At 42.0% G+C, this 23,980-nt stretch overlaps 1 protein-coding gene across 4 annotated transcripts in view; it reads right to left on the bottom strand.

The window, feature by feature from the left end:
- Positions 1-23,980, bottom strand: part of PLPPR4 (phospholipid phosphatase related 4) — a 47,566-nt gene that overhangs the window by 10,153 nt on the left and 13,433 nt on the right. For 3 of the 4 annotated variants that reach the window (XM_065555612.1, XM_065555610.1, XM_065555611.1), the window contains 3 exons: positions 13,394-13,579; positions 4,903-5,032; positions 1,823-2,018 (listed from right to left, as the gene is read on the bottom strand). In XM_065555612.1, coding sequence (XP_065411684.1) covers positions 1,823-2,018; positions 4,903-5,032; positions 13,394-13,474 — 407 coding nt within the window. In that variant the 5' untranslated portion in view covers positions 13,475-13,579. Of the gene's footprint in view, positions 1-1,822; positions 2,019-4,902; positions 5,033-11,218; positions 11,336-13,393; positions 13,580-23,980 lie in introns of those variants that run through there. The other variant, XM_005300930.4, reaches the window with a different exon arrangement.

Here is a 23,980-nt window from a genome sequence, read left to right as displayed (position 1 = left end):
AAGGTAGATGCCCTTCTTGAAAGGATAAAGAAATTACTTGGAGCCTGATCGTGCAGGGGGTGGACCCATATGGAGCCCCACTGAACTCAGTGGGATTCCATGCAGATGCAAGGTATTGCCTGCACCAGTCACCTTGCAGAATCAGAGCCTAGGTAAGAGTAAAGGCTTATGGGGCAGGAAAGAACAAAGTGAAGAATTAGCCACTACAGAATGATAGAAATGTAGGGCTGGAAGGGACTTTGAGAAGTCATCTAGTCTAGCCACCTGTGCTGAGGCAGGACCAAGTAGACCTAGACCCACTCTGACAAGTGTTTGTCTAATATGTTCTTAAAATCCTCCAATGATGGGGATTCTACAACCTTCCTTGGAAGTCTATTCCAGTACTTAATTATATTATAGTTAGAGCCCTGCATGGCCACACAATTTATATCTGTGGACAAAAAACAGATATCCGCAGAGCTGCAGGGCTTTAGTGACAGCGAGCGAGATCAGCAGGGCCATGGTCAGCACCTGGGTCAGGAACCACAGATATCCACATGTTTGGCCGCCACTTGCAGGAACCAGTGCCTAGCTCAAGTAGCTCCTCCGGTGTGGCTGTACTGCCCCCAGCCCTGCCCACTGGGGTGGGCACCAGGCTTACCGGCAGTTGTCCCTGGTCACACTGTTGTGTCCAAGCAGCTCACACGCTCCTATATTCCTATTCTGTAATTTGGCTGGATCTCTTTTAGATAGCTATGTGTACATTAGAAAACCACAATATGGAACATTCAAGGGAGTGCAACATGAATGATAAATAAGAAAGGAGAGTTATCCTAGTTTGGAAGAGCTAGGAAAAACTGGTGGTATGTTCAATGGAGGTAAAGAGTATTAAGAGGAGATGTGACTGCATTTTTCAATAGCCTATCAAGTATAATTAGGGTAGCATAGAAACGTTTCTTGAATTAAATATCAAATATTAAGACTCATGGTGAGGACCAGGTGCATCAGAGCAATAGGATATAGAGCCCCACATCTCTAGCAGTGACTGTTTTACCATCTGATGACTGCTGGCCTGTCTAAAATGCATTTGTGGTCTCTCAGTTCCCAGTGGTGTCCAGTATACATAAACAAGCACAAATAGCGTTAACTTCCATGCTTGTTGGCCATCTCAATGGGAGTGATCTCCCTGAGTGACCTGGGAGAATGAACTATCCTCTTGTCCCTAGACAGGTCAGTATTGAGAGTCATATTGGTTGGGGAGTGTGGAGAAGTTTGCAATGCTGCAATCTTTTCTTAAATAAGGGACTTCAGTCTCAATGTCTGTCAATGTCCCGACTTTAAACAAGCAGAAAATACACAAAAAAGTAATAAAGAACGAAAATGTAGTGGACTTCATGAACTAAGGTATAAGGAAACCTCAGGTAACATGAGTATTTAGGCATGATCTTTCCCTACTCAGCACGTAGAATTTATGAAGACCCTATCAAGAGTAACAGTAGAAGCAACCCATGTTGAAAAATGAATTAGATACTGTGCCTACTTGAAAGGGAAAAAAATTGTTATTTAATAGTGGATATCACCACACTGTTAGGCACCCAAGTCTGTCTGAATACTCTCCAAAGTCTCCCTTAGGCCTTAGATATGTCGACAGTAAACGTAACTAAAGATCAACTTATTCACTGAGTTTTGTTATAAAAACTGTCAAAACTCACTCAGAGTTGATGTTAGTTACTAATTAAGTCCAGTAGGTGGGACTGATAATTAAAAATAAGAGTGAATACCTACGTCCTTTAAAAGCAAGTATGTAAGGAAAGATCATTACACAATGAAAGATGGAACTAACCTTCCACCATTGATGATTATAGGATCAGATCCTGAACAAATGTCTTCCACGATATAAGAATTTTCTGAGCAGGATACATTTAGGGATGTGTAGTTAGGTTTGCATACAGTCAGGAAATATGGTGTCTGATACCCTGTTGACAGCTGTATGATGTCAGTAATGAGAGCAGTAGAACAAAGGCCAAAGACATGAACACCTAGAAAGTAAAACAAACCAGCTGGTTAAACTTAGTTAAGATCATTGGATCAAATTCACAGCAACATAAGTAACCACAGCTCCATTGCATTCAGTGGTATTAAGCTTGCTTATGCCAGGGTTTAGGTAAGATTTAAGTGCAATATTATTTAGTCTGTAAGCTTTTTGGGACAGGGTCTGTCTTTTTGTTCTGTGTTTGTACTAAACCTAATAACATCCCAGCCCATTATTGGGGTTCTTAGGTATCTGATAATAATAATGATAATAATTAATAATAAGCCTTTGGTTGGCCCTCTGCGCAGGGGTAAATTTGGCTTATCGGCTGTAATAAACTGTACAATGTTCCAGTATCATATTGGAAAATATTTATGATGTTATGAATATAAGAAATGGAGATTCTGTACATTTGGAAAATGTACTCTACACTGATTTCCTTTTTTCTCTCCCAATTTTTTGTCTTTAACTTTAATAACCAAACATCTTGTAACAAGGATTTTTAATAAATCTATCAAACTGAGGTACCATATAACTGGAAAATATCAAACCTAGTACCTATATTTAAGAAAGAGGGGAAAAGTGATTTAGATAACTACAGCCCCATTAGTCTGACCTCAATAGTATGCAAGGTTTTAGAACAAATATGAAAGTAAAGAATAATTAAAGACGTTGACACAAACTGAAAATGGGATAAAATGCAACACAGGTTTATCAAACGTAGGTTGTGTCACACAGACCCGATCTTTCTTTAAGCTAACTGATCTTTCAGACAAGGGAAATGTGGTAGATCTAATCTATCTGAACTTCAGTAAAGCATTTGATACAGTTCTATTTGGGAAATTATTTTACCTGGATAAAATGGGGATTATTACAAGAATTATGAGGTGTGTAAGGAACTGGCAAAAGGAGACACAACAACTGTTTGTGCTAAAAGAAGAACTGTTGGGCTAGAGGAAGGATATCAGTGGAATTCCTCAAGGATCCGTCTCTGGCCCAATCTTATTTAATATTTTCAATAATTCATTAATCTGTTTATACACTGAACTGGCAGTAGAGGAAATGGAAGTGATGACAGTGCAAGCTTTCACACACTGCCCCAAGGATGGGCTACTCTCTAGACATGAGAATATGCATGTTCATTCAATACTTGTTCATTCTCATGAGATGACCGTCTTTGATGCCAAATGATGCCAACTAGGATGTGTGGTGTTCTTTTGTTTTCAGTATGGACATCTGTCTCTTAGTAAGGGATCCGAGAGCACCATCCCACAGACCACCAAACACCAATCAGATGGTAATGACTTTTGGGTATTGAAGACCTTGTCTGTGTCCATGCAGTGGTTTAGCCCTTGAATCACACTGTCACTCTTTTTCATTGCATTACAAAAAACAAACTAATCTGTTTAGTTAAACTCTTAACAGGAAGTGCAGTTTATCTATTGAAAAATGCAGTCTTCCTTTAAATGTTCTCTTTTTGTTACTGACTAATAACACTAGTATCTTGAATGCCAAATTCCTGAGACTGAATATATATAGTTCAAGTAAATGTGGTTGCTTTACGGTGCATTTTTTCCTGCTTTGGATGGGTTTTAGATTTGTTTCCCTGATCAACTTGTACTGTTAAAAGTAGTTTTTTTGCATTGGAGAACTGGAAGAAGGCTGAAGTTATTGCTTTATCATGAGATGATTAAATAAGACACATAAATGAAAGATCAGATTCAGGGAATAAATTAAGGGTGAAATCCACACACCTCCAAAGCTTGGTTTGTTTCTGCACCTCCACAGCTATGTTTCTGAGTATGCACGCTGCTGTCTCACTCTGTGTCCAGATGCCTATCTCCACCTCAGAGTGATTCAGAAACCAGTGGAAGATAGGTGCTCTTCCACATAACTTGTGTGGAGACCCAGTCTGGCAAGCATACACAAGGCCACCTACCTCCACACAGAGCAGCCAAGGAAGAGGCTCTCCTTCATAACCTTTAGTCCAGAGGTTGGAGCACTCACCTGGGATGTGGAAGCCCACTAGTTCAAGTCTTCCCTCTTCCTGATTAGGAGATGGGATTTGAACAGGCACCTGCCACCTCTCAGGAGAGTGTTTTAACCACTGGGCTACAGGATATTGTGCTGGGACAGTGGGGGAGGTCTCTCATCTCTGCTATTGAAGTTATTCCACTCTAATAAAATAACTGAATAATTAAATATTATTTGGGCCAGAGAGTTAGAATGATGCTATGGCCTAGTGGTTAGGCCCCTCACCTGAGAGGTAGCAGATTCCTGTTCAGATCCATTCTTTTCATCAGGCAGAAGGGGGACTTGAACTGTTGATCCCCCACATTCCACATGAGTAATCTAACCATTGGGTATAACGGAGGTCTTCTATAACACCTATGTCCTTTTGTGAATCCAGCCCAAGAGACCCACCATCCACACATGGAATATCAAATCCACTGATGTTTTTTGATAGGGCTATCAGCTCAAGCTGTTTCTATTGTGTTGCTCATGAACAGTGATTCTTTTTGCAGGGGGGGAAAAGCATTCAAAATAAAACAAAACCCATACATCTTAACAATTAAATGGACTTTGAAAGGAGATGGGGGGTTGGTGGGATAATGATAAGCCAAATTATTGATTTAGCAACACTGATGATAACGCAATAGATGAAAGTGAAAAATGGACAACATATGTGTTACATTATTGAATGTGTGTTTTTACTTTGCAATACCATTTGACAGCTTCTCTTGCACTTTTTTTTGGCAGGATGAGAGCTGTGCCAATAACTGACCTTTACTGTCCTAAAAAGCTATTTTAAAGAATGAAAAAACCTGTGTAATTAAAATCAAAAATACATCACAAAAGGCATTTTTTGGTAACTAACACCCAAAACCCACCAACGAATCTGACAGCTCTTCTAAGGAAAGAGTTGAAGTTGCAGCCTCCCGCATTAATATTGGCCTCGGCTCCAATCCCATTTCTTCTTTTAGACAGGCAACAGTAGAGAATTCCTTCTCCTACCATTATCTGCAATGACAAAGGAGGTATTCATGGCATAGGTAGCAGTTATGCAGCAGTTAGTGACTTGATTTTAAGGGCTGAAATATAATTATAATAAAACAAATATCATTCACAGAAGTGTACTTGCTTGAAAGAATTTCATCAATATGCAGTTTCCCCTAAGTGAGGGCAGGTGAGAGGATGGCATTGACATTAAATATAAATGACATAAGCTCTTTGGGGCAGGGACCATCTTTTCATTGTGTGGGTGTGTGTGTAATGCCTAGTGCATGGAACACTGGCCCTGCTTGGGACCTCTAAGTAATGCAATAATATAAAAACTAATAATTAGAAAATGCTGCATCATAAATGGTGAAAAGCCATAGCACTCCCATAGCATTTCTGGGGTGGATGTAGCACTCAGCCTTTGGCTGCCTGCCTAGCAATCCCTGGCAGCCTAAAATTCCATGACAGCTTGTTCTTCCCTAATTGTGTAATGGGCTTGGTTTTTAACCAGATCCACTGCAGAGACTGGGGTTCTGTCTGTATGGCCATGTAAATTAACAGAGTGAGAGAAATGGCAAGCCTACTGAGGGGTTAGAGTGGCACTAGGAAGGAGAAAGTAGAAGTGCAGATGAGTTGCTGCTTCACTCCACCCTGGTGGCCTCAGGGCAACCCTGCCTGTGTGCAACCTCTGATCTCAGTTTCCCTTCTTGAATCCCCAAATAAAATCCACACTGGGTTTCCAGTCCAATCACAACAGCCTTCCTTAGGGGCTGATTTATTAATTAAAGTTCAAAACTAAATATAAAAGTCTTCTCTCCAGCCAGGTACAGCCCAACTCCCTTGGTCTGGGCAAAGTCCTTCTTGTGTTGGCAGGCTACTCCCAGTCCTTCCTAGCTGTACCAATTCCCCTAGTCTCAGGGTCTTCCCCGCAGGAGCCTCTCTCACTCAATGCAATCTCACTAGGGCTTTCAGAGCTTCTCCCTTACTATGGCTCCGTATAGGAAAGTCCCTGATTCCCCTCAAGTGGGGCTCATTCTGTAATCAGGGTTGGCTTGCCCACGGCAAGTCACCCTGTTACAAGGAGGAAAGTGTGATGCTGCTCTTTGGAAGCCATGGCCATGATCCTAAATTCCACACACTCAGATTTATTTGATGTTTCTGCTAAAATTGTCAGCAGTGAAATAGTTATGTCAACAAGGCTGACCAGAGCTGTGTGAATAAGTGATTTTTTTGATTTGCTGGCAATTTTGAAAAATCTTAAAAAAAAAATCATTTTGGGTCAAAACTTTTGGAGAATTGAAAAGAAAAAAAAATGTGTCGGTGGATATCAAATGAAACGTTTTGTTCAACCTGAAACTAAATGTTTTGTTTCACTTTCAAAGGTATTTTAAACATTTTTATATATTTTTAAATGAAATTGAAAAAATATTCAAAACAAAAATAATTTCAAATTGAAAACTGAAATATTTCCTTCAGAAAATGTTGAAACAAAATGCTTAGACTCTTTCTTTATGTTTTTTTCATAAACAATTTGGCGGAACAGACACATCTCTGCAAAATGTTTAGTGTCAATGAATCTGCATTTTTCACCAAAACATTTTGGCTGAAATATTTTGTCCAGCTCTTATGTTGGCATGTATATTGTTGTTAGACTTCAGAGTTAACACTGCACTGATGTGAATGGGCAGTTCAGACCTCAGAACAGATTGATTGTTTGTCTGCAGATTCAATAAAACAGCACTGTGCAAGGTGTGATTCAAAAGATTTGCAATGCAGCTGAACGCTAGAAACTTAACCATAAAATAAAATTAAGACTTAAACTATGTACGACCTGATGGAACCATCAGACAAGTGCTGACGCATTGTACTATCTCAGTGATACACGGGGGAGTGGAAATTAAATGGGACAGCAGTTTCTGGACAATCAACCCCCTGCTGACCACACATTTGGTCTTAATTGAGTTTCCTTTCTTCCCCTAGAGCAAAATAAATGCAGTGAAGATTGCGTCAGTATATGGGAAAGTCAATGGTAGAGGAGATGTAGAGAATTTTATTAGCTAAGAGTTAATTTCACAGGGTCTATAACATTATTATCCATCTCAGTATCGCCATTATAATGCTAAGACTTTGTCCAGGAGCAAGCAATTGGATTTTAAATTAAAATTTTACAGAATCTTAAATAGCTTTTGGCAAGCACCAGGGGATATTTGGCATGGGGAAAAAACCTGGAAAGATAGACTGTCTTGTGTTATAGAAGGGAAACCAAACAAAGCGGACAACATGGGGTAGTAGATTCAGTTGAATATGTTGATGTCTTTCCTGAGAACTGGATTAATCATGTTAGAGATTAGGGCTGGCAGATTCAGCAGATTGTGAATTTGCTCTCCTTCTTAGGTAATTAGGTAATTTACAGGACAAAAGCTTGGCCCCTGGCAAAGCCAAAAGTTGTGCCATTTTACTAAATATTTCTGGGACTTTTTATTTTATTTTACCTAACTGGGTAGTTGTGTTGACTGAGAAGGGGACAATATAAAGCTGCTCCTCTATTCCTTCTGCTTTGGTACTGTCAATCAAACTTGCAAACTATCTGATAAACTATATGATCTAACATTCTGTTACTCTGTGACAAAGCAGATTGCTCCCTTTGTGCAACCTAACAGTCTTTAGCTGTCTAACATACATTGACATGGCTAAATCAACCACATCATATGAAATTTGTATGCTTTAAAGTGCTTTTATTTTCCTTATAAGTGGAAAAAATATTAGAGGCCTGATTCAAAGCCCATTGAAGTGAACGGGGGTCAGATTGTAACTCCGGCAAATGCTGGAGATGCAGTACCCATTCTGAGAGTTTAATACATATGTTTCAGAGTGGTCTTATCACTGAGAGTTACAGGAAAAAAAATCCTGTGTGTGTAAATGTGTAAATATATATGTCTGTGTGTGTACACCAAGTACAGTCATTTTAGGAGGCACCTCAGAGCTGCAAATAAGTCCAGTTAAAAACTGCTACTGTTTTATGGAACTGATAGTGAGCAAAAACTAATGTGGTTTAAATGGAATGACACAGATTCTCCTAAAATAATAGTTTGGGAAAATAAGTTAGTAGTACTGTAGTAATGACTATTTACTCTAAAGCAGTGGTTCTCAAACTATGGCCGGCGCTTGTTCAGGGAAAGCCCCCAGTGGGCCAGGCTGGTTTGTTTACCTGCTGCGTCTGCAGGTTCGGCCGATTGCGGCTCCCATTGGCCTCCAGGCCAATGGGGGGTGCAGGAAGCAGAGCGGGCTGAGGGACGTGCCTGCCGCCCTTCCTGCAGCCAGGGCTGGCTCCAGGCGGAGGAAGCACGTGCCTGGGGCAGCACATGCTAAGGGGTGGCATTCCGTCCATTCTTGGGGCAGCACAGTCCGAGTGGCTTTTTAAAATGTATTTATTTATTTTTGCTTCGGCACTCTGAGCGGCTTTTTTTTAACTTCGGCAGTTCGGGCGGGTTTTTTTTTTTTTTTTTTTGCTGCGGCAGTTTGGGCAGCTTTTTATTTTTTTTACTTCGGCAGTTCAGGTGGCTTTTTTTTTTTTTGCTTGGGGCGGCAAAAATGGTAGAGCCGGCCTGCCTGCAGCCCCCATTTGCCTGAAGCGGCGAACCACGGCCAGTGGGAGCCGTAATTGGTCGAACCTGTGGACGTGGCAGGTAAACAAACTGGCCCGGCCTGCCAGGGACTTTCCCTGAACAAGCGGCGGCCCACGTTTGAGAACCACTGCTCTAAAGGAAATAGACCTAAAACATACTCTAGTCTAAACATGGAATAAAGCAAGTGAATATCTCACCAGATAACATAGACAAACTGATTCCTGCTCTTACTGTTTTTACCTTCCCAGGCCTCTGGGTAGGGATTCAGGTTGGGGTTTCAGAAGGGATTTGTTTTCCTTCTCCCTTTTCCTTTTTGGTAGACATGATCTTTAAAAATTATTAAATATTGCATCAACATGATTTTGTATATGAGGGGTTTTTTACATGATATTGAGTTCCTGTTGCTCCCATAATGTAGTAATTCATGTACAGATCTCTTAGGCTCCTGAAAATTATATGTTACTTTATTGGAATTCCTGGTATGGTTCTTGGTGCTTCATTTTATATATTGCATCTTTTGTATGAATTATGATTAGAAAATTAATTAAAATTTAAATACAAAATTCTTAACTGTGCAACTTGAATTTTGCATAAGTATATTCTTTGTGCATCTAACTTCCTAGGATCTTTATTTAAAGAAAAGAAGAAAAAATGAAGCTCTAGTTCCATAATTCACAGGAACCAGTGAGTAACAGCCAACTGGTGAGTACAAATGTCATTAGTTTCTATTATTAATGCAAGCTAAGTACACATTTTGGTAAGGAAATGTACTGGTGTATGTCCTTATCAGTATGCATGAATTAAGGCATTCCTAGAGCTTGCTGTTAATTAATGGTTATAACTTTGAAGCTTCTGGACTTATTTCCTTCAAATTTGGCTCAGTATTTAAGTCTCAAAAAGATTTAAAAAATACTCAGGCAATTATAGACAAGCCAAGTTTGGAGAAAATGGCTTCAGGAGTTTCAACATTATGAATGCTTAAAGTCAGCAAGATAGTTTTAAAAAACACACAATGAACTAGCTGTGATGTATGTACAATGTACCTTTCTTTTATTCCGTAATCCTACTTGATTTACACATCTGTTTAACTTGATGCATGAGTAGTATCACTGACTCACTGGGACTACTCATGTGCATAAAATAATCTCACATGTAAATCTTTGCAAGACCAGGGCTTAAGTATGCACTTATTGATGACAACATTTTCTACTGCAGTCTCATACAATTTTAAAATAATCATAACTGGCAAATCAAAACCATCTTTTTTTAAAGCAAGAAAAATCACTAGTCATCAGTGAGGATTATTTTCAAGGTAGGTTTTAATTTTCAGCCTTTTTTGCATTTATTCCTGTCTAAAACAGCATTGTGATTAGAACTGTTTAAAATGGGAACGTTCTTTTTTTTTTTTTTTTTGCATTCTCACTGAACTGAAGCCCAGTTCAAGGGCTTTTGCTCAGATTTAGGTTTTGTCTACACAAACACATAGTTCGCAGCAAGCTCTGGTATAAATCTACCCTGAACTAGCCTGTCCATGTGAACCCAGTTTCCATGTGGACCCAGTTTGCTATGCAGGAAAAATTTTCTAGTGCAGTGTAGATTACACCCCAGGTTCTCGTGATCTAAGTGTTTGTATAAATGAGCCCTTAGAAAACATAATCTTCAGGCATATACAAAGTATTGAAAATTTCCATCCAATGGGTGGCTGAGTACATTATGAGCATATAAAATTAAGGGGTTAAAATAGGAACTGTTTTGCGATCTTAGAGCATTCCAGTTGACTGGTACATAGAATCACAGAAATGTGGGACTGGAAGGGATGTCACTAGATCATCTAGCCCAGTCCCTGGTCCAGAGCCATGACTAAATAAGTCCTATGGATCCAGTGTCAAAAAAGACATGAAAAACTCCTAATACAGCATGGTTCTTCCATTCAGGCTAGAAGTGCTCCCAGAACAGAGATTACCTCCATTGAAAGTGTCTGTTAATAGTCAGCTTTGGTGTAAATCCACTGAAATCAATAAAGTTTAGTGCATTTATGCCAAGACTGCATCTGGCTCATAGTCCTTGAGCCTGTATGACTTCAGTATGACTCCTGCAGTTGTTCCCTGTAGATGCCAGTGTGAAAATCCATTCTGACAGAATTTAAAAAAAAAAACATAGTTACCCAGTCAATCTGTTTTCCAGGGGAAAACATTTTGGATCCAGTTTAGGCAGCAGTGAATAAGCCCAAGATGGCCACATAAACAGCAACATTGCCAATCTCTTGTTTTTATCACAAGTGTTATGATATTTCATATTTTCTTATTTTTCTTAAAGCCTCTGCTGAAACCATATTATTTACATGAGGCCTATAAAAAGAAACCATTTAAAAAAAAAAAAGCCCCTCATGATTTTTAAGTCAATCACGTGACTTTTTGGGTTCCACTCATGATTTTGAAATGCTTGGGCTGGCAATACTGAAATTAGGTGCACACCAACATGAATGATCCTGAGGAGAAATTCCTTGGTGAGATGGAAGGGACTATGGGCAAGAGAGGAGCAGCTGTTCAAGTATGATAAAGAATGTAGGTGAGCTTCCTACCAGTTTATGAACATGGTTGTACTTAGCAAAGTTCTCCCAGTGTATATACAGGGCCCATAGGTCACTTTCAAGGAAATTTGTCATTCATTGAGTTTCACATTCAAAAAGGCGGGATACCTGAACAGAAATAATGACACAGATGTTAACCAGAGTGCCACACCTCTGTTTAAAAACTCATAGGGTGAATTCCTGGCTCCACTGAACTCCATGGGAGATTGGGCATTGACTTCAATGGGGGCAGGATTTCACCCCTTCTCTGCATTTCTATATATGCAGGGTCGCATTTTAGAGTTTTCACAATTTCAGATTCTCCGATAAAGCACAAAGGAATGAATTAATCCCTGGTTAAACTCAATGCAGTCTAGGAACAAGGATGAATTTGTCAGTTGGCCTGCCGGTCCTTGTGTACTAGAGGTAGCTATATCATTGAGGTATCTAAGTACACAGTTAAATGAGCAAATGAGTGCCCCAGTAAAGCAGTGTAGACAGCACTCTAAGTGTACATAAAAATGAAGTCTTTACATTTCATTTTAGCTTCACAGTGTAATTCCAGCAGGGTTATTATACTAGTGAAGATCAGACATTTTATTTCATTTACTATACAAAAGGGGTTGAATTGCTCATACACTGATATTTAAGTGCTGTATTGGGAAAGTTCTGTTCTGTTAACAACTTGTTCTCCCTCTGGATGAGCCATTGAACTAGTTTCCTTCTTGCCCATCCTATAGCTTACAAGTTAGATACTCCAGGGCAGTTTTGGAAAGAATAATAAATAACCACAGCGTCATGATCAATATTCGCTCACTGAAGAAACCTGGCTGTTATATCTAAAACTACATGTGAGCCACTGCTGAGTGTAATCTCCGTTTGCCAAAAAAAATCCTGCTCTAGTGATCTCGCTCATTAACAAGACTATGAAACGTCCTGTACAAAACTATTTCATTCTGTACAAACACTATTTCATTCAGCATAATATATAGAACAGTGATTTATATCGGGTGATGTTCACAAAGGGACAGAAGATCCATGCACGCCCTCTAATGTTCATGCCCATAGCAAAGAGGGCCTGGGTGGAACTCCACAGTCTCTCCTGTGGGCTACAGAGGGAATTATCTTTATGCTAGTTTTAATTAGGTCAGTGTTAAGGAGTTGTTTGATTGGCCAATGGGTAGTCAGTGGGATCTCAATTTATGCAAATGAATGGTCAAAAACCACTGTGGAGGAGGCTGGGAAATGCACTGAATGAACAGCCTTACACAGCCTGCTTTTCATCCCAGGTTGTAAAAGGTGAATTCTATCCCTCCCACCCATCTTTGTTCTCTGCACAAAGCCAAGTTGCTCCGGGAGGGGTGAATCTCAACCATAATTTACTGGTGTGCTACTAGGAGTCATTTTAAGACAGTGTTAAGGGTTTTTTTCACATTGTGTAGAAACTTGTACTGGGCTCCATTTTGTTGTCTTTATACCCAGGCAACTACAGTGAGTGTTCTTTGGAATTGTAGATTGCTTGACAGTAACTCAAGAGCAAAATTTGGCTCTGGCTCTGTCACCACAGAAATATTTACTTGACAAAAACGTTAGCACACGTGAAAAGGTATTTGAAGTCTGAGTGAAAAGGAGAGAACAAAATTAATTTGCATTTAAGAGTGTCTTCCATGATAGCCTTTGCCTGACTATGCATTCCGATTGGCATCTCAATATAAACAGTTAAGAAGGAAACTTTCTTATTTACTCTCAGCTTTTTAAGATACTTTAACATTTCATTTGTGTGTGTGTGTGTGTGTGTGTGTGTGTGTGAGAGAGAGAGAGAGAGAGAGAGAGAGAGAGATTCCATTGTTAATTTCAGTACAGTGAATGTTTTATTCTTATTTCATAAATGTACTACTTAGGATTAATGGGTAAAATTTTCAAAATTGCCCAAGTGATTTGGGAACCCCAAACCCTATTAAAAGTCAATAAGAGATTTAAAAAAACCCCACTTTTTCTGTTGTAAAGTTTGGGAACCCTATTAACACTTGTTATAGAAGGATAAAAATTGCATGTTAAAACCTAACAATCAGATCATCAGTTCATGTAATTCATTGAGGTCAATGGAGTCATGTTGCTTTACACCAACTGAAGATCTGCTCCTAAATCTTTTTTTAGGGGAGGCAGGTGAACATTCCCATAACTTACCGTGATTGCAGGTCCAGCAAAAGTCAAACTAAGCAACATCAGGAAGGGAACAGCCTCTTGTGTAGGTTCAATGTATGGCATACTCAGACTCCTGTCATAGCAGCTGAATCCAGAGTGAACTGGCTTGAAGACATCAGTAAGTTCAAGAAAATAGAGACTAACAACAGAAGATGCTAGTATGGGCAACTGGAAAGGAAGGAAGGAAAAAACAATTCATTGTTATTTCTTTGTAATAATAAACCTAAACACTCAAACAACCCTATAATATTTTTGCAAAAGCAACAACCTGCAGCCCACGCCACTTCCTGCAGCTCCCATTGGCTGGGAACCATGAACCGTGGCCACTGGGAGCTGTGGGCGGTCATGCCTGTGGATGGTCAATGTAAACAAACTGTCTTGTGGCCCACCAGCGGATTACCCTGATGGGCCGTGTGCAGCCCGTGGGCCACCAGTTTCCCACCACTGCCTTAGTCAATTGAGCTGGTCAAACTATTTGTTGCAATCTTATTTCCCAAACAATTTAGCCTTTTCATCTGTGAGACATTCATGAACCGACTTTGATTTTTCAAAAGTAGGCTCCAATCCTGCAACATAGTGAATTCAGGATGACCTCTTCACATGTGTGGACCCCCAAGGATTACTACATACAGGTGCAGTGGTCAATTTGTTACAGGATTGGGGCCTCATTTCCTATTTATAATTGTTTGTCAAAAAGATTACACAAATACATGCCAACATATGGGTTGTTAATGAAGTCTGACTATCTGCTATTTATAGTGAATGATTGTTCAGCTAAATCACGTTATTGTTTCTGTTTCCTGCCCGAATGACGTATTCATCAAATGTTTCACACACCCTTTTTGTTCTTTCACATATGTTTTATAAGCTGTTCAATCAGACCAGACTTTACACTTGCCCCAGAAGTACACCAACAGCCACCTTTTATCCTAATCAATGCTTTGCTGTTTATCATTGCTTTTTGTTTAGGGTACTTCAACCAGTTTTCAATTCACATGACAGTATATAGACCCCAGCCAATTTGAGTTCAATTTCAAAGGAAGATTTAATTTAATTGTATCCAATGCTTTTCTTTTATATATATATAGAGAGAGTGAATTGCCTTCACCTATTCATTGTGGGTGAAGGCTTTTTTCTATTAAAAAAAAAACAATTAACTTTGCTTGGCAGGATTTACTCCTGTAGAAAACACAGATGATTATGGGTCATGGTTCCTTTATCTAGATGTTTAGTGATTTTATCCTTTAGAGATTAGTTCCATTAATTCATTAGGGATAAAAGTTAGACTTAACGGGGAAACTTCACCCAGGCTCTCCATGAGCTTCTGAAAGCACCGATTCTATCAGAGGGCCCTCTTTGGCAGACAATGTACCAGGGAAGCTGTGGCAATGGCAAGCAGGCAAAAGCACCTTTCTACGAGGGTGCATGCAAGGGCCAGTACAGTCCACAAAGTGACCAGTGGTGGGTGGGGGAGGCAGCTTGGCTGGGGGACAGCAGCATATGATGATTCACTGCATCCTAGGGTGACCAGACAGCAAGTGTGAAAAATCAGGATGGGGGTGGGGGATAATAGGAGCCTATATAAGAAAAAGATCCAAAAATCGGGACTGTCCCTATAAAATCGGGACATCTGGTCACCCTACTGCATCCCCTTGCTTGTCAGTTTCCATTGATGAGGTCCTCACTGAGTGCTCAATAGAACTTAAATCTGCATTTACCCAGCGTCACCCAGTGAGAAGGACCACAGTAGAAGCACACTGCCTGCCCTCCCTTAGGCTGAAACCCGTTGGGATGTAATAAACCTGGCTGACACAGGGAGGTGATATTTGCAGTTCCCTGTGGCACTGAAGGTAAATATGACTGATGGAACAGTAATTGCTAGCATTACTCTTCCTTCTTATTTTGAAGATGGCTGTTACGTTTGCTTTTTCTCCACTTCTTAATATAGCTAAAAATACAAACTTACAAGGTCCACACAGACTTCCATATACCTACAGCACCATACAGTGAAGATATTTCATAGCACCAAACATGAATTATTCTATTTCCCTTGCAGAAAATATTCTTGTATGCCAACACATCACACTGAGAAAATGTACAGTTTTTCTTCAGAACTTAATGTACCACTGGATTATGCTGCTTTTGAAATCTTCCTTGCACATTTCATAAAAACGGATAAAATCAAAATGATACATTTTACTTATTTCCATTCTAGAGTAAAATGGAGTGAAGACTGGGAGAGCAATGTATGTCAGGTGACAAGATAATGAATGATAATGTTTGTAAAGGGCAGTGGGAAACTTTCTGGATCCATTAATTGGCCATTTCCAAACTTCAAAATGTTTGTGTTTTTTAGTGCAGTTTTTTTTTAATTTAATTTTAGGTGTAGGGTGGTTGTTAGCTGGACTCCACTGAAACAGGGTTTATAATGGGGCTTGGTTTTTGAAAATAGCAGCTTTGCTTTGAAGTGCTACACAGTACAAAGAGCTGCAGAGTTTAGCTTGTCTTCAAAAGTATTGCTATGAAAAGTGCGCTGAAGGTTGTCTAAGGAATGCCTTGTTCTCAATGGTCAGGTTGATTGTGTTGTAATTTCATTTTTTAGGCTGATTGTGATTGCAAAGGAAAGGAATGTGAATTGATATCCTGAATAAAGCGAAGAGTGGCATTCCCAAGAGTGTCTTGAAAATAACACAAGAAATCCATTAGATTTACTTATATAAAGAGTAAATGCATCCAATTTGAATTTTGTCATTTCTGCCATCATTGGAAGTAGCAAAGTTTTTTAGTTAGATGAATTGTTTAATTCTCATCTCACACTGGGCACTCCCTTTTTTTTTAGTGGCAGTCCTGCATGTGTAGTAACTCAGTATGATTGCATGGATATGCAAGGAGCTTTCCCCCTGTTTTCTCCCCCAGCAGCTGTAAGGGACAGTCACAGTCTCTGTGCTCAGGGGATTATTGAGACTGCTTCTGGGTGCACAAATATAGTGGTGTATCCCCTTATCCTCCCCAGTGCACTCACCCAGAGCTGTTCAGGGGGGTTCCACTTCTGTGTGACCTGGAGCAAATCACATAGTCTCTTTGTGCCTCAGCTTGGGGGAGGTTAGGAGAGGACCATTCAATGGAATGGTACCGTGTACGTGTTGTCCCCGACCAGTGTAAAACTCAGAGAGGGATAGTGGCACAATCCTACCTTAGCTCCACCTGGGCCAGTGAATCTCTGCACCAATCCATCGTGGCTAAATACCAACACCTAGGCCCACACACAGTGTGATTTCACTGACACCACACATCATGGTTTAGGCAATTGTAAAATCTGACACCAACATCATTATTTCATTTGCATTACAGTAGTACCTAGGGGCGTCAACCGAGATCAGGGCCACATTGTGCTAGGTGCTGTACAACTCACATAATTAGAGACAGTGGCCTCCAAGAGCTAAATCAACAAGGTAGGCAAAGGAATAATTATCCTACTTCTTACAGATGGGGAGCTAACGCACAAAGAGATTATGTGATTTGCTCCAGGTCACACTGGAGTGGACCCATATTTCTTGAATTTTAGGGCAGTATGTTACCCACAAGTCCATATTTCCTATCTGACTGTTTCCCACCTATATAATTGCATTTATATCATGAGATTCAGCTATTATTAAATATGTAATATTTTACATAGTGATGTAGTATAATGAGTTAATGTGCACACAGATCATTTTCAAAGGGATCTGCATTCTGCATATGCTAACTGCAGTTGTATTATTACTAATTACAAAATCCAGGAAACATCCACATTTAACGGTGGTGCTTAGGAACCCCAACAAAGGATAGGACTCCGTTGTGCTTTTCACTTCTAGGATTACCATATTCTTTCGAAACATAACCCTCCACCCCCACCAAAAAAAATAATAACTATAAAGGCCTAATAACCCCTACAATAATTCCTCAGCAATACTAACAAATACTTTTATAGACAATTTGCAATATACTGTATGTCAGGTCCCATAGGATGTCTTGTTCTCATATCTTTTTTATCAACCTAAATATAAAATTCATCTTCAAAAAGGCAAAGCCAATATAAGTGTTTGCTCACTATTCTAAATAATTCTAAGTGGCTGTTTAAAAATATGAATATTTATTGAGTATTCTGCTTAGGGCGGCATTAGCGTTGTAATTACAGGCATTAGCTTTAGACACCCTGAACATGTCAGACATAATTAGATGGTAATAATGTGCATTGTTTTAATTACAAAATAGAAATTCTTTTTCTTATTTCTAATTGGAATAAAAAAAGTAAACCCGAAGACCTGGGCTAATGAGTCTTCATATTCTGACATGCTCAGTCGATTAAGAAATTTCTGACTTGTAACCTCTGCTCTGGATTATAATTTATCCCTGAAAATAGAATATCTGATCCAAACCTAGTGAAATCAATGGAAAGATTCTAATTGGTTTCAAAGAACTTTGTATCAGGATCATAATCAGCACAGTTAGGAGAAGAGCTGGTTACAAAACTTCAAATGTTGCCCATTTTTTGTCACATTTTCATGAAAAAGAAACAACCTCCTCTCCCCACTCTAGTTAAGAGGCTTTCTTAAGCCAAAGAGTTGTATTATTCATTACTATGATGATGATTATTTATATTGCAGGGAACCTAGCCCTATCATGCCATTCCCCAAAAAGCTTAACAAGAGATAAACATATACACAAATACTTTCAGGAGAAGAATAAAGGCCAAATGCTCCTTTGAGTTGCATGGTGTAGTGCAAAGCAAAGGAGCTCTAATTAGTCAGCAAGACCCAAATCTTGCAGAAGAGGTCCCAGATCTGATGGAAGCCCCTCCAAGAGATTTTTGTAAACTCATACATTCATAGTTTCGAGTGCATGGGAGGGGGGAAAGCCAGGCATCAGCCACTCTGCACTGCATATGCCTTTGTGGCCATATTCAAAGAGTAGTTATCAATGGTTTGCTGTCAAACTGAGGGAGGGATAGGGTTACCATACGTCCTCTTTTTCCCGGACATGTCCGGCTTTTCGGCAGTCAAACCCCCGTCCGGGGGGAATTGCCAAAAAGCCGAACATGTCCGGGAAAATGGCGGCTCTGCTCCTCCCCGACTCTTCGGCTCTGTTTAAGAGCCGGGCTGCCCGAACGCTACCGGCTTCGGGCAGCCCCCGTGCCTCCAGACCCTGCGCCGCCGGAGCCCGGGAGGGGAAGTGCCCAGCTGGGGGGGGGAGGGTCTGGAGGCACGGGGGCTGCCCGAAGCCGGTAGCGCTCGGGCAGCCCGGCTCTTAAACAGAGCCGAAGAGTCGGGGAGGAGCAGAGCCGCGGCCGCTGGAGCCTCCAGCCGCCAGGGCTCTGTGTAACTGACACAGTGTCAGTTACACAGAGCCAAAGAGGAGCAAAGCCTCCAGCCGCAGGGCCTCTGTGTAACTGACACAGTGTCAGTTACACAGAGCCGCAGCCGCTGGAGGCTTTGCTCCTCTTCGGCTCTGTTTAAGAGCCGGGCTGCCCGAGAGCTACTGGGTTCGGGCAGCCCCTGTGCCTCCGGACCCTGTGCCCCCAGCCGGGCACTTCCCCTCCCGGGCTCCGGCGGCGCAGGGTCCGGAGGCACGGGGGCTGCCCGAAGCTGGTAGCGCTGGGGCAGCCCGGCTCTTAAACAGCCTAAGAGGAGCAGAGCCTCCAGCTGCGGGGGCTCTGCTCCTCTTCGGCTCTGTGTAACTTATACAGTGTAAGTTACGCAGAGCCGGCGGAGCCCCGGAGGGGAAGTGCCCGGCTGGGGGCGCAGGGTCCGGAGGCATAGGGGCTGCCCAAAGCCCGAGCGCTACCGGCTTCACGGTTTGCTGGGCAGCCTCCAGATCCTGCGCCCCCGGCTGGGCGCTTCCCCTCCCGGGCTCCAGCTGCGCTGGGGAAGCGCCGGCTGGGGGCGCAGGGTCTGGGGGCTGCCCGGGAAACCGTGAAGCTGGTAGCACTGGGGCAGCCCTTTCCCCCTGGCTGGGAGTGGGAGGGAGGAGGGGGCGGAGTTAGGGTGGGGAAGGGGCGGAGTTGGGGCGGGGCTAGGGGTGGGGAAATGGGCGGGGCCAGGGCCCCTGGAGGGTCCTCTTTTTTTATTTATGAGATATGGTAACCCTAGGGAGGGGGGAATGTCTAGTCAAGTGGGAGTCCCACAGGGGGTCAGTCCTGGGTCTGGTACTAATCAGTATTTTCATTAATGATTTAGAGCAGGGGTCTCAAAGTCCCAGCCTGGGGACCATGTGCAGCCCGAGAACCTCCCCACTGTGGCCCACAGAGGAGAGACACAAGCAGACATGCTGCCAGCAATGTTGGCTGCAGGCACCGCCCCCCACAGATCCCATTGGCTGGGGGAGAGGGACAGAGATACCATCACTAGTTGCTGGGCAGAGTCAACTATGGAGGCAGCATCATTAGTTGCCAGGCGGAGTCAGCCATGGAGGCAGCATCACTCTTTTCCACAATGAATATAAACAAGTCAGAATACCGAACACAACTATCTGATGCACACCTTGCTGCAATCCTGAAAGTTACAACTTCTCAGTCACTGAGGCCAAACATCAACAAAGTGACAGAACTGAAGCGTTGCCAGATGATAACCATGCTGTCCAGCCCTCAGAAAAAAAACACAAGGTTTATCTCCCCCTTGGAGAATTTTCCAAATCAAAGCTTCATTTTCTCTGCAAGTGATGTTTGCTCTGAGTCACTAGCAAGCAAATATTGACTGTTTCATAAAATGACACTGTCAAGACCTTTAGGACCAAAATATACGTTTCTTAAACAAAAGGAAAGACACAAATAAAAAACACATTCCCAGTTGGAAAAGCCTATTATTCTGCCAAAGAAAATGCAATCTGGTCCCCCCCAGTATGACAGTATTTTGCTGATGCTCAGGGAACACAAAAATCATAAATTCCCTGACTAAAAAACTAAACACCTTGATGGTCAGCTCTGATTCACGTCTTTACAACAACTCACCTAGCGAAGACTTCTCACTAAATCTTTACCTGCATGAAATATTAAACCCTGTGGGCTCAGCTGGGAGGAATTTCCAAAAAGCCGAACATGTCCGCGAAAATAGGGAGGCATGGTAAGGGGACCCCGAGTGTGAGTGGCTGCAGCAAACTTACAACTCCCACGATCTGCCGATCTGCCGGGGCACAGAGGCAGCGGCTAAATCCGAGCGCACAGCCGCCTCCTCCCCGGGCTCCAACTTTCCTGGTTCCCGCTGCTCTCCACCGTGGCGGGGGATGAAGCAACTTCCCCAGCGCAGCAGCAGCCGGAGCCCGGGGGGCAGGAGGGAGAAGGGGGAATGTGGGGTGCTCAGGGAAGGGGGCGGAGTTGGGGCGGGGACTTTGGGGAAGGGGTTGGAATGGGGGCGGGGAAGGGGTGGAGTTGGGGCAGGGCCGGGGGCAGGGAAGGGGCAGAGTGGGGGTGGGGGCGGGGAAGGGGCGGAGTTGGGGCGGGGCAGGGGCCCCCGTGGAGTGTCCTCTTTTTTCAGTGTTGAAATATGGTAACCCTAAGCTCTGCCATCAGCATAGTAACAGCTTCACTGAAGTGCTACTGATGCACTGCTGCAGAGTTTTAAGTGTAAACCTGCCGTGAGTGTGTGAAAAGAATGCGAAAGTGGGCAGATAGCAAGAGAAACCCTGTGAGCATTGCCTTAGGAGGAAGCCAACAGAGAGCTTTCTTTTGTGCAGAGTACAGGCTGGAAAAGACAGGCTTTGAAATTGTGAGTAAGGAAACTGCCTCCTCTGCCTCCTGCTTTTCCTTCCTACTGTGATCAGGGAAACAGGACTGTGGGTACATTCTACACAAAGAAACAAGTTTGCACCAAAGAAATATCTGACTAGTATAACCAATCCAGCAAGGCCCTGAATACTGGCTAACTGGTTAGGCCAAAGGACAATGTTGTTTATTAATTTATTTAATACCATATATTGCAGCATCACAGAGAGGCCACAACAATGTGCTAGGTTCTGTAAATATTTAGTTATTTGTATTATCACAGGTCCAGGAGCCCCAGTCATGAACCAGAACCCCATTGTGCTAGGTGCTGTACAAACACAGAAGAGACAAATGGCCACAGCTCCTGTGAGTTTACGATCTAAATGACAAAACATAACAGATGGGTGAGATAAATAAGCAAGCCAGGGTGGATTTGGGTAGACTGGGAACAAACAGAGTAGGAAGTGCACTATTCTGAGCCAGTCAGTAGTAGTGATCATAGTGCTCCACATGCCTAACGGTAATTAGGTTGTAATTTGTGCTTTATGGAAGACAGGAGGAGGGAGTTGGAGGAGGGCAATCCTCTTTTATCCTATCAAGTTCCAATAGGGAGACCATCACCATGGTGTCCAAGTGCCTTCCAGTAATGCATTAAGCAAAGTGAGTAGCATCTTTCATGTCTGATTCCTTTTTCATTCCTCTCCCTAGGATGAAAATGAAATACAATATTCTCCCCCCACCCCCAATCATTTATGAATGACGTGCCATGTGATTTTATTGTGAAGACTAGAGCTGAAATCTTGGCTCCATTGAACTCAATGGCAAAACTCCCATTGGCCTCAGTGGAGCTATGATTTCACCCTAGGTTTCTACTACTGTACTTCTAAATATACCTGAATGTATGTTAAAAACATTACACAACCTGAGATGAACATAAATTCATTTTTTTAAAAAGGAGGTAAATAAAAACATTGCAGACTGTATGTGTGTTGATTCTAGTACAGTATTTACATTTGGTGTCTCAAAATTTGTGGGGTTTTATTTGTTAGTTATTTTTTTATGCCCATTGTTAATGACACATGGTGAAGGCAGATATGTTGTATACTTTTTAAATTACCCTGTGAATACAATGTAACAACTCTCTTTAATACATGTATGCATGAGTGCTTGCTTGCAGATACGGGGCCTGATTCTGAACTCACACAGTGAGAGCAGTATCCGTTCCTCAGAATACATTTAAAATGACAGCTTTGATTATAAGCTGTCATTTTAAATCATACACAGGGATATCTCCTCCCAAACTGAGAATGCCCTCGCGGGGGTTGGGGGGGGGGGAAGGAGTAGGGGGAACACACGACCTCTGACTGATGTAAGAGCTGCAGCTGCCACAAATTACCAATAAGTCTTGATTCTACTCCCATTTAAAACCAGTGGAAATTTTATTACTGACCATGCAACATTGTTTCATAAGGGCTCAGGAGTCCACCCATCTGGATATTACACTGCTCTACAGCCGAAATGCTTCTGAAATAAATGTAGTCAAACTTTACTAATTCTGGGTCACTGAGAACGAAAATGATGCTTAAAATTGTTGATTGGCTCTAGTTTTCAAGATATGCTATTGGGTCAGTATATACGACCCTTGACTTGGGAATGGCGGAGGATAAGTGAGTTATAAAGGGAAGGGATCTCAATTTAAACCAGAAATGACTAAAATACATCTTTAACTGGATCTATGAATAAATCTATGACTGGGTTTGGACAGTACTTGCTTTTTAGGCAAGACAATGAATGATGTAATCTGAAGCTGGTATTGCGTCATACATGATATGAATTGCATCATGTTATTCCTAGAAGTCATGGATGATGCAATCATAACGAAGCTTACATCACTCTGCTGAACAAATTGCCCTATATCAGCTCTAGAAATCATACAGTGTCATGCTCTCTTATTTGTCAGTGTTTGATTTTGCAAAGGGACCCATTTCTGTTTAGCCAAAGTGAGCAGAGATGCCTCGTACTTGTCTGAACAGTGCAGATAACTTCTGCTATGTTTGTGGTGAAGTGACTTTTGCATCACAAAAGCGCAGTATAACCACTATGGTTAAGAAAGCCTATCACCTTTATTTTGGCTGCAAAATTGGAGATCAGGACAAGAGGTGGGCCCCACACATATGCTGCAACACTTGTGCAACAAATCTTTGCCAGTGGTTGAACAGGAAAAGGAAATCTATGCCTTTTGCATTGCCAATGATTTGGAGAGAGCCAACAGATCATACCAACAATTGTTACTTCTGCATGGTGCCTCCAGTTGGGAAAGGTGTGTCAAAGAAGAAAAAGTGGACTGTGCATTATCCAAACATTCCATCAGCTATACGCCCAGTACCCCACGGAGAAGGACTGCCGGTTCCTGATGCACCAGAATCATTCTCACTTGAGTCAGACGAGGAAGAGGAAGAGGATGAAACTTCTGGTCCTGAACCATCAATGTCGCAGGACCCACATTTTCTCCCATCCTCCTCCTCTGAACCACACCTCATAACACAAGGTGAACTGAATGTCCTTGTCAGGGATTTGGAACTACCCAAGAGTAAGGCAGAGCTGTTGGGCTCCAGACTACAGCAGTGGAATCTCCTGGCAGGTGATGTTAGGGTTTCCATGTTCCGTGACCGTCAAAAGGATCTTGTCCCATTCTTCTTCATGGAAGGTGATCTTGTAGCCTGCAACAACATCGATGGTGTGATGGCAGCCCTCAACATCGTTCACGATCCAGATGAGTGGAGACTGTTCATCGATTCATCGAAGACGAGTCTTAAAGCTGTTTTACTGCATAA

This window comes from Chrysemys picta, chromosome 8 (assembly GCF_011386835.1).
Source record: "Chrysemys picta bellii isolate R12L10 chromosome 8, ASM1138683v2, whole genome shotgun sequence".
Classification (NCBI taxonomy): Eukaryota; Metazoa; Chordata; order Testudines; family Emydidae; genus Chrysemys; species Chrysemys picta.
The sequence above is the reverse complement of the archived record's forward strand: the minus strand, read 5'-3'. Positions and strand labels throughout refer to the sequence as shown.